Source organism: Camelus dromedarius, chromosome 36 (assembly GCF_036321535.1).
Source record: "Camelus dromedarius isolate mCamDro1 chromosome 36, mCamDro1.pat, whole genome shotgun sequence".
Classification (NCBI taxonomy): Eukaryota; Metazoa; Chordata; class Mammalia; order Artiodactyla; family Camelidae; genus Camelus; species Camelus dromedarius.
In genome coordinates, this window is record NC_087471.1 from 8,519,712 (window position 1) to 8,530,969 (window position 11,258).

Consider the following 11,258-nt stretch of genomic DNA (forward strand, 5'->3'; position numbering starts at 1 on the left):
TGTGTATATATATGTACACTGGAATATTATTCAGCTTTTAAAAGGAAGGAAGTTCTGGCACATGATACAACATGGGTGAATCTTAAGGGCATTATGCTAAGTGAAATGAGCCAGGCACAAAAAGACAGATTCTGTTGGATTCCAGGTACATGAGGTATCTGAAGTAGTCAAATGCATAGAACCAGAAAGTAGAATATGGTTACCAGGGGCTGGAGGGTGACGGGAGGTAAGCTGTTGTTTAATGGGTGCAGAATTTCAGTTTTGCAAGATGAAAAAGTTCCGTAAATCTATTTCACAACAGTGTGAATATAATTAACATAACTGAACTGTACAATTGAAAATGATAAGGATGGTAAATTTTACATTACGTGTTTTTACTGCAATAAAAATATCTAGGAATATTTTTGTATTGTATTTGATTTGTATATTTATCATAACAATATTTTCCCCCAACATCCCAATAAAGATGATCCTCTAGGAAGATGTGCAATTTTTATCTTGTAGCTTTGTATGTCCCTGCGTATCATGTGCCCAGTTTCAGAAGCATTACTTGGCATTATACTTCCAAGGAACCTAAACTCAACATTATCCATGGAGTTCTGTAGTTTTTATATTTTTATCCGGAAAAATAATTAGCTATTGTCTTTCTGATTTTAATTTCATTGACTTTGGCTCTTATCTTTATATTTTCCTTCTGGCTACTTTGGGTTTAATTTGTTTTCCCTTTTCTATATTCTTAAGGTGAAACCTTAGATTATTAATTTGAGATCTTCCTTCTCTTCTAGTATATGCATTTAAACATACAAATTTCTTTTTAAGCATTTATTTAACTGCATCCTATAATTTTTGACATATTGTGGGGTTTTTTTTTCTTTAGTTCAAAATATATTCTAATTTTCATTGTGATTTATACTTTCTCCCATGGGTTATTTAGAGTGTGTAGTTTAATTCCCAAGTATTTTAGGGTTTTCTAGAGGCCTTTCTGTTACTAATTTCTGCTTTTAATTCCCTAGGGTCAGAGAATTTATTTTGTAGGATTGCCATCCTCTTAAACTTTTTTGACATTTGTTTTATGGCCCAGAATTTAGTCCATCTTGATGAATTCCATGTGCACTTAAAAAAGAATGTATACTCTGCTGTTGTTGGATATAATGTTCTCATTGGTCAAGTTGGCCAACTATTTCTCCCTTCAGCTCTTGTCACGTTTTGCCTCATGTATTTTGAAGCTCTGTATTAGGTGCACATATATTTACGATTATTTTCTCTTGATAAATTGCCTCCTTTATCATCATATATTGTCCATTTTTATTCCTGGTAATAATCCTTGTTCTGAAATCCTACTTAGTCTAATGTAAATACGGCCACTCCAGCTTTCTTTTGATTAGTGCTTGCATGGTATGTATTCATCCTTTTACTTTTCCTTTATTTTTGTATTTATATTGAGAGGGGTCTACTTGTATCCAGCAAACTGGACCTTGCTTTTTTAATTCAGTGTGACAGCCTATACTTGTAATTGGAGTGCTTAGATCATTTAAGTTTAATGTAATTATCAACATGGTATATTTGAAAGTTGTTAAGAGAGTAAATCATATGAGCCATCCTCACAAGGAGAAAAACAATTTTGTGTGTATTTCTATATGGAATCATAAATGTTAACTAAACTTGTTGTGGTAATCATTTCACAATACATGTAAGTCAAGGCATCATGCTGTACACCTTAAACTGACACAGCACTGTAGATTATTTACCAATACAACTGTAAAAAAAAAAAAGAAATGAAAAAATATCAGTGTGGTTAGATGTAAATATACCATCTTGCATTTGTTTTACAATTATCCCACATAGACTTTGTTCCTTTCCTCCTATCTTATTTTGGATTGGATTTTTTTAATATTCCATTTTATCTTCAGTCTTGGCTCATTAACTACATCTCTGTTTTCATAGTTTTCATCTTCCTTTTTGTCATTGTCACTCTTTTAGCTGTACCTCTCAGGCTCACCATATACAACCTCAATTTATCTCAGCCCATTTTCAGACAACATTGTACAACTTCACCTATGAACCTGCCAACAGCACACATCCACTCTGCACCGCCAACCTTTTGTGCCTTGTTGTAACACATTTCACTCCTACGTGTTATAAACCCTGTGGTACCTTGCTATTAATTTTGCTTTAAGCACTTTTTAAATGAGAAAAATGGTTTTTATATCTACCCACATATTTATGATTCCTGATACTCTTTAGTCTTTACATAAATATGATAGAAATTTCCTTCTGCTGAAGACATTCTGCTATCGTATCTTCGAGTTCAGGCCCACAGAGAATGAATTCTCTCAGATACTGATGATCTGAAAAAAGTCTTCACCTCGCCTTCATTCTTGAAAAATATTTTTGATGGACCTAGGCTTTTAAATTCCAAGAATTAAAAAAAAAAATACTTGAAGAGTTTGTTCTATTATTGTATTAGTTTGCTAGGGCTGCCATACAGCTTACCACAGCCTGGGTGCCTTAAGCAACAGCATTTTGTTTGCTCACAGTCTGGAGGCTGGAGGTCCAAGATCAAGGTGCCGCAGGGTTGGTTTCTTCTGAGGCCTCGCTCCTTGGCTTGCGATGGCCACCTGCACCCTGTGTCCTCAAGGTCTTCCCTCTGCACATGTTTATGTCCTTATCTCCTCCTCTTATAAGGACATGTGTCATATTGGATGAAGCCATATGACCTCATTTTAACTTAATTACCTCTTTAAAGACTCATCTCCAAATACAGTCACATTCTAAGGTGCCGGGGATTTGGACTTCAACATATGAATCTGGGGGTATACATTCAGCCCATAACAATTATTTCCTTACCTTCGATCTTCTGTATGTAATCTCTTTTTCCTCTAGCTGCTTTTAAGATTTTCTCTTTATCATTGTTTTTCAGCAATTTGTTTGGAATGTGTCTTGGTTTTTTGTCTTTTCTTTTTTTTTTTTTTTCTCTCTGTTTACCCTTCTTGGACTTTGTTGAGATTTTTAAATCGAATGTTAATACTTTTTATAAAAATTTCAAATACGCCAGGCATTATTTCTTCAGTATTTTTCTGCTCCCTCATCCCCTATACATTCTCCTCTCCTTCTCAAAGTTCACATATGCTAAAGCATTTTGTCTTATTCCCCAGGTCACAGATGGTTTCCTCATCCTTTCAGTCCTTTTCAGTGTGTACTTAACTTACCTTTAAATAGTCCCTATGGCTTTGTTTTCAACCCCTCTGCTTTCTGCTAGCAAATACTTTATTTCCTCGCTCGCTATCTGTGACCACTCGGCACCCCACACCCCTAAAGTGAGGACTTCCCTCTTACTATGCATCTTGGGGACCATATTAGAATGTCAATCCGCACAAAGGAAGATTGGATTTATTTTCTTATCACTTCATTGCACTCAGTCCAACAAGGATTGAATTGTTGAGTCCACCCAGACAGCCCACAAAGAGGGTGGGGTGTTAAAACAAAAAAAAAGAAGCAAAAGCAAAGAATGCCAAAGGCTGGCATGTTTCAACCGTCCTCACCCATCCCCTCAGATGCTCTAAAGATGAAACCAAGGAACAAAAGGAGCATCTGGCACCTGATGACTGGGAGCCGAATTCAGGAACATCCTATCAATTACGCAAAGGACAAATTCAGGAAATAAAGAACTGGAGACTTGGAGTAAATGTTTCATTATTGGTCATGATGATCAAAAGATGATGGTTAAAACACACGCGCACACGCGCGCGCGCACACACACACACACACTCGGACTGCATCCCACTGCCGCAGGGCCCCCAAACCCCGGCTGGGGTATCGCGCCACGCCCTGCAGCCCACGCTCCACCCAAGACGGCCCTTCATGGGAATTCTACTGCCTGTTATTAACTTCCCTCAAGGCGGTGCCCGGATGCTCACTGTGAAGAAAAGCCGAGGACTTGACCTGGGCTGGGTTGCAATGTCTGTGAGTCCTCCATCCATCTCCCTTTCCTAACCTCTCTCCTTGTCTCCCCTCTCCCACCCCATCGTTGTTCCCCTGAAACAAATAGGATGGCTTCACTGGTCAATTCTTTACAAGTACAAACACCGAAAGCAGAGGAAACGCCCCTGGCCACCCCCCTCCCCCCAAACCCCAGTGCTGGGAGAGCAGCCAGCGGCGGGCCAGGCTGCTTCGGGAACTGCGGAGCTGCTGGAGTTGTCCGGCCGTTCTGGAAACTTCTTTGCCTCTGGGCTTTACCTGGAGGCCTCTTCCTTCAGCTCCTTGTTTTTCCGAACCTCCTCCGCGTGCTTGTCCTGGGAGGAGAGGGAGGGGAAAGGGCAGGTCACACCAGCTTCCCGAGGATAAAGGGAGACCGAGGGGCAGGAGAGCCGAAGGCAAGAGTGGCCACCACTGGAAGTGAAGAGCAGGGTCTGCAGAGGCGTCCTGAGAAGGGGAGGAAGGTGGCAGGTGAGCCTGGCAGGAGGCAGGTGTGGCCCAAGGGAGCGGGTTGACTGGGGCCAGCCTCCCTGCGGGACCCACCTGGCAGGGACCACCCGCCTCTGCCGCCCTCACCTGGCGGCCTGGGGGTTGCACATGACACTGCTTGACTTAATGTAAGCTCAGGACAGCTTGTGCCGGAACAGACAAGCTTCACTGCAGGAGGCCCCTCCACACAGGCAGCTGGTCTGCCCTCGTGTGGCTGGTCCACCTCCTTATCGAGAGTTGTCTTAAACCCCTTGATGAAAGATGAGGGCTTGTAAAGTATAGATCGACTGAAGACTTTTTAGAAATGTCCAGCTCCACAAAGTGGCCTTTCTTCCAAGTGTGGTAAGAGAATCCTCTTTTATTTCCCAGCATCATCAAACCAAAAGATGGGATCCGACTTCAAAGGCCCATCAGCTGTGTGACCTTGACCCGCTCACTTCACTGATCAGGCTCAGTTCTCTGATCTTTAAGGCAGGGGGCAGGTATAGCTCAGTGGCAGAGTGCCTGCTTAGCATGCACAAGGTCCTAGGTTCAGTCCCCAGTACCTCCATCAAAAAACAAATAAAGAGAGGATCAAAAATGGAAAACTCTTTGACCTCTAGAGTTCTGTGATTTTGGTGTTCACTTCAAGGGCTTATCTCAGTCTGCCTTACATCCCTGCTCATCGCGAGTACATCTGGGTCCTCTGTCGGACCCTGGCTTCCTTGCAGGGAGGGAGCACACCTTTTCTCTTTATATATCCCAGTTCCTCAGATGAGACCTTGCACATAATAGGTGCTCAGTAAATTCTGTCTCTGCCAGAGGCTGGCATCCATCAGGATATTATCACATCCTGGTATCAAGAATCCGTTTGGAGGAAGCCCACGGAGGCAGTCCAGGTGCCCAGGGTATACCTTAAACTAAAGACCTGTCCCTAGAGAGGCCCTAGAACTTTCCTTGGCCCTCAGGAAATTGTGGGGGATGGTACTTCTTGGATAGTGGTTCTCAGCCTTGCCAAACATCAGCATGACCTGAGAAGCTGGTTAGCCTGAGGTCCTCAGACTCCATCCCTAGAGTGCCAGGACTGGTAGGTCTGTGGTCAGGTCCAAGTACCTGTAGTTTTAAACTTTGTATTCGATGAGTCTGGTGTAGATGGTCAGTGACTCACACAAATACTGACATGGAGGTGTTACTAAAGGTGACCCTGGCCGGGAGCAAGGCAGAAACCACACACTTCTCTGTCATCCCACTTTCTGCCTTCATCAGTGGGCAAAGGTGAAGGGGGGATCAGGATCCTACAGGAGTGATGCCCACCCCGGTATCTTCCCTGAAGCCTTGCTTCTTTGAGGCTTATCTCACCTCCAAAGCTCTTACTCCAGACCGTGGGCCTTCCCAGTCTCTCCAGCTAGAAATCTGCCTCTGTCCCCAGGTCCACTGGGCAGAACCCTGGGTTTCTGGACTCCCTTTCCTTGGCCTCCAGTGGCCCCTCTGACAAAGGGCCAGCAGGACGATTGTGGGCTGGTCTCCCTGAAACAAGCACTGAAAGCACCTGGACCCACGTCCAAAGAACTGGGTCACTGTCCCAGCTCTACTGCTTAGTGGCTGTGTGACCCTGGGCAAGTCATTTGACCTTCTCCAACATGGTTTCCTCGTCAGTAAAACAAGGATAGCATTTGTCCTGCTTCCTCATGGACTTCTAGTGAAAATAGGCATGTGGAGACATAAAAGCACTTTGCAGTCCTTCAAATCCCATATCATGGCTCTGGACTCAATATTTCTCTTGGGTTTTACCCAGGACCCATCCTACTCCAATCCCAGATGTTTTTCCTGCAAGAGTTTGCTCCTGGCTATCCCTTACTAACTGGCAAAGCCTGAAATCAGATCCAGAACACTTCCCTCCCGTCTGATACTTGATGGAGACGTTGCTGTCCCTAGAAGGATGGAGACGAGGAGTGGAGGGGCTGCCACATGCTGGCCAGCTACAGGGCCTACGGAACATCTAGATCCCCTGCAAAGAAACCAGATCTTTCTAGTAGCTTTGCCAAGGGCCTGAGACACTAGGTGGATGGGCAGGAAGGAGCGGGGACCACGCTGCTCACCATGGGACGAGGCCACCGATCGGGTCCTGGGAGTCACCGCGCAGCAGGCGGCGCCTGGAAATAAAACACAGAGCTGGAGCTCTCCCAGGAGCTGCAGGAGAAACTGGGGCAGCCATGAGACTCGGGAAATGAGGCCAGCGTGTTCTCAGCAGAACAGGCTGTTGTTATTCTGCTGACACGTGGGACTAACCTCAGTCCCTCATGTTTCTCATATTTAGGTGACACCATTTGGTTTATTGACAAAAGGCAGAGTATTCGAAAGACCAGTGACTCACTCTGTCCATATCAAGAGGTTTGGAGAGAATCGTGTTTCTGGCTCAGTGGGCAACTCAGCCCATCATGCCCTTGGCTTAGAGCCAGGAGCTCAAGTCAGCATCTTTCGGTAAACCAAATCGGTCCATTCAAGGATGAAGCCGAGAATGTACAACTGCGTGCTCGCCCCTACTCCCCTGCATTAGGCAGGCTTCCTCTACAAGATAAGAGGTCTCGTCTCCCTCCATCATCCTTTTACGTCCCCCAGGGAATTCAGCTCAGTTCATGTTTCTTGCCTATGACTTTCCAGATCCCTTGGAACTCTCTGAGGATCTAGCCTAACAGAAATACTGCCACTCCTGCCTGAGGCTGCTCGCTCCCTGAAATGATAAGCATGCCCATTATACTTGCCGTGGAAGGAAGAGCGTGTCCCGGAGCCTCCTCCCTGGTCCCAGACCGCTTACCTTCTCTTGCAGCCGTTCCAACATGGCAGCAAGGTGGGCCTCCCTGTTCTCCTTATTGGATTCCATCTTCTGGGCCAGCTTCTCCTTGGCCATCTTGATGAAGTTGTTGTTTTCCTCGATGGCTTTCTGGATCACCTCCCGCTCATGTTCCCGCTTCTCTGCCAGGTGCTTCAGGAGCTCGGCTTCCTGATACTAGGGGAGCACGAAGGGACAGAGAGGCCCTTGAATGTGGGCGTGCCCGGGTGTACTTTTACCATCATGACGTGAGAGCTCCACACCCAGAACACACGCTTCCTTGAGCCTGGTTCCTGGCCCGTTGGTCGGAAGCAAGGACAATCCCTGGATTCTCCCACTGTACCCTCCGTCCTCTTTTTCTCATTGCCATCATTCATTCACTCATTCATTCATTCTTAATTCATTCATTCACAAATACTAAGTGACCAGACTCTATGTACCAGGCACTATTCTTGCAACTTGGAGGGCAAAAATGTCTAGTAGAGATAAGGCATAGATAAATAACTCTAACCAAAGCTAGCGTGTGTCGTGCCTTGAGAGGGAGAAAAGACATGCTGTAGGAACTCCAGGGTGATCATTTTCTGCTTCAAAGATGAAGAAAAGCTTACACAGAAATGGCATAAGAGCTGGGCTGTGAGAATCAATAGAAAGCATGGAAGGCACGCCGAGAGGTGAAGGTATACCACAGCATGACCTTCTCCCCGCTCCCCCCATCAGGGACCCCTTTCCTCGGTGGTCTAGCCTTTCCCTAAATCCTTAGTGTTTGTCAGTGTCTTACCTCGTCACTGTACATATAAAGTCGCCTCTTAGAGGTGTGTCACACAGTGCCTCATCCTCCTAACCGAACTGTAAGCACCTAGAAATTTGGGGCTTTTATTTCTTTGTTGCCCTCAGTGGTGCCTCATTCTCTGCCCTGCATCTGGGAGGTGCTACCTGAATATCTGAGGTTGGTGGTGACCTGACCCCAGCTCAGAGCCACCACCTGTCTTCTCCAACCCCTGCCCCCTCACACTCAGAGGTAGGAAAGAAAGGACGGCATTTACCTTCCTTCTCTCCTCGGCTGCTTCCAGTTTCTTCTGGATTTCTTCCAGCGATGGGTCTCGCCTCCTGGGTAGGGAGGCATTGAACTCGGGCACCCCATCAAAGGAGGGTGGCTTCAGGATGACTTCAAAGGACTGGCCCGAGGTGCATTTGTTCAGCTCGATGACTTCCATGTCAGAAATGACACACCAGTTCAGGTCCACCGTGTCTGCTGCAGAGGGCAGGAGAGGGGCTGCTCAATCCCCGAAGACCCTGTGGGCCCCCATGAAGCATGCACACATGCGTACATCTGTGGGAGGTCTGGGGTCCCCAAGGCAAACCAATGCTAGGGTTCTGGGTCTGTCCTGAACATGGCACCGAAGGTCACTGGGCTTAGATGGGGCTGAAGGTGTTGGCAGCCACGGTAAGGTCTCAGACTTTAAGAGCAGGGGGCCCAGGGTATGGGATTCCTAATAATGACTGTAGCAACTGCTTTTGCTTTTGCTTTTGCCACAAGGTTCCTCCCAGTGTCGAGCTCTTGTTCAAATTGGCCACAGTGATGCATTTACTCGCCACCCACCGCCCGTCCACTCCTGGACCCCTGCCCGTCTGACGGCTCAGCCTGTGGACACCTCTCCCCTGCTCCCTCCTACCCTGCTCTCTTCTTTCTCTCCAGTCAGCACTGTCTTTCCGCTGGCTTTCATCTTTCCTCCTACACTGTCTCCCACACCAGCCTAAACAGAAGAAACAATCTCAGGTAACCCGAGCACTCCCATCTCTCATTTGCAGACCAAACCCGTCCTTTCCTTTTAAGCCCCAGGAAATTAAGAGGTGACCTGTTCCCCGACTCCCCACCCCAAACACGATGTGGCCATTCAGAGTTCCCTGCCAGTATCCTGGGACCCTGAGCCTCCTTGGGTAGCCACAGGTGGAAGTCCTCTTCCCACCTCTGCACCCGCTTAGAGCATTGTCGACCCTTCACTGAGAAGACCTTGAACCGGGGCATCTGGTGGTGTCCACCACGACTGTCCTGTCTCCTAATCTAGGTGTCCCCAAGGTCAAGCTCTCTGCCTACTTCACCTCTGCGTCCTGCAGTGCATCCGTTTGTTACACGAATGAACAAAAGCTGAGATCAAGTGCACTCTGCAGGGGGTCTGACTCAGACCCCCACCTGCTGTCTAGCCCCCCAGGCTGCAGCCCACGCCTGCCTTCGCTTGGTGCTTAGACCCTCAGAATCAGCAGCACTGGTTTTACTGGCTCTGGGGAAGAAAACATGGCATGGGGAGGAGATGTTTAGGAAACTGGGGTGGCAGAGCTGGGCTCATGGACACAAGCACGGGGAGCCCCCCTCCCTGACGCTCCCAACTGTGACCCTCACGTACCTTCATATTTATAGGATGACTTATTCAGGGGATCGGACAGGAAACAGGAGCAGAACAAGGACACCAGCGGGAGCTCCTTCATTTTCTCTTTATAGGCTGTGGGGACACCCGACAGGTGAAGGTGGCGACCCCCTTCTAGACCCAGAAGCCAGCATCCAGGTGACTCTGGGTGCATGAGGAGCCAGAGGTCTCTGGGCTCCACAGAGGTGCCCAGACCCCACGTTGGCTGGGGGTCCAGTCCCCGTTGCCCTGAGCGGCTCTGTTGAGGATCCCTGTGTGTGATTTGGACCCATCCTGTCCACCTTTGAGAACTGAGCCTTCCAGAGCACCCAGAGGACACTATCTTCTCCCCAGCACAGTCTCCCTTTTAGTACTGAATGCAAAATGCCGGCAGGTACAGACCCCAAACACCAGTGCCCTCCCCCAGCCTGGCACCTGGGACCTCTCCCTCTGTCTCCCAGCACGTGCCACAGATAATCCGCTCCCTTCGCTCCAGGACACAGGAAATCCACACTCCATTCTATTCAAAGTACTTGGCAGTGCTTCCCTGAGGATAAAGCAGCCCACTACCCTCCCCGTGGTCCTGCCCCTCCCTGGACAGCAAGGTCAGGCTGTGAGCCTCCCCTGACCTCCCCAGTGCCATGGTCAAAGCCAGCAGGGCTGGTGTCCATGAGGCCTGGAGGAGTCCCCCATCCTGCCTCTCTGTGTCTGGGGAGGATTTGGAAACTGGGGAGGTCACGCTGATGTGTTGAGTCCAGCACACCCTCTCCCAGACCCTGGCGTGTGCTCCTGCCAATACCCCCAACCCTGCCCTGAACTCTCCCCTCATTTCCTTTCTCAAATTAAAAACATGATTAACTGCAAAAACAATACATGGATATTGTGAAAACTTTTATATTTTTTAAAAAAAAGTTATAGGGGTAATTTTAGAAGGTAATTAGGTTTATTTATTTATTTTAAATGGGGGGGTGGACTGGGGATTGAACCCAGGACCTCGTGCATGCTAAGCATGTGCTCTACCACTGAGCTATACCCTCCTCCCTTGTAAAAACCTTTTTTTAAAACACACACACAGATGAGTAAAAGGAATAAAAGCTCTGCTGTGATCCCACCTGCCGTCTAGAAATAACTTCTTTTAACCCTTAGGTGTATTTCCAGCCACCTTTTCTCTTTTCTGTAGGTATGGGAGTCCCTACATGTGTGCACAGAAATGCCCTCTGTGGCGGCACAAACCACATCAACAATTTGATACCTACCAGCCAGGGTCATGTTTTCTGGAATGTGAGAGCTGAGTCCGAGTGAAAATCAGGGTAGGTCTGCCACCAGCTCAGGACACTGTCACGAATCCGAGAAATAGAGCATTTTAGCTGACAGGTTATTCACATGAGGAAGGTCTTTATACAACTGGTGGGTGGCGGGGAGTCTCAGGAGGTCCCTTACCTGCTCTCACTTCAAAGCCAACCTTCCCTTCCCCAAACATGGACACCCTGTCGTCCACATCACCCCGATCAAGTCCAGTTTCCATGCACTGATGAGAGTTTCCTAACTGGCTTCCCAAACTCAAGAGTACCAAACACAGGTTT

At 47.4% G+C, this 11,258-nt stretch overlaps 1 protein-coding gene across 1 annotated transcript; it reads right to left on the bottom strand.

Annotated features, from left to right (window-relative positions):
* Positions 1–3,069: 3,069 nt before the first annotated feature.
* Positions 3,070–11,010, bottom strand: STMN4 (stathmin 4; the record flags this gene model as incomplete). Its single annotated transcript, XM_064482492.1, is given in 6 exon segments — positions 3,070–4,292; positions 7,259–7,450; positions 8,317–8,525; positions 8,947–9,027; positions 9,676–9,771; positions 10,932–11,010. Coding segments are annotated over 6 exon segments (651 nt in total). The 3' UTR covers positions 3,070–4,232.
* Between the last annotated feature and the right edge of the window lie 248 nt (positions 11,011–11,258).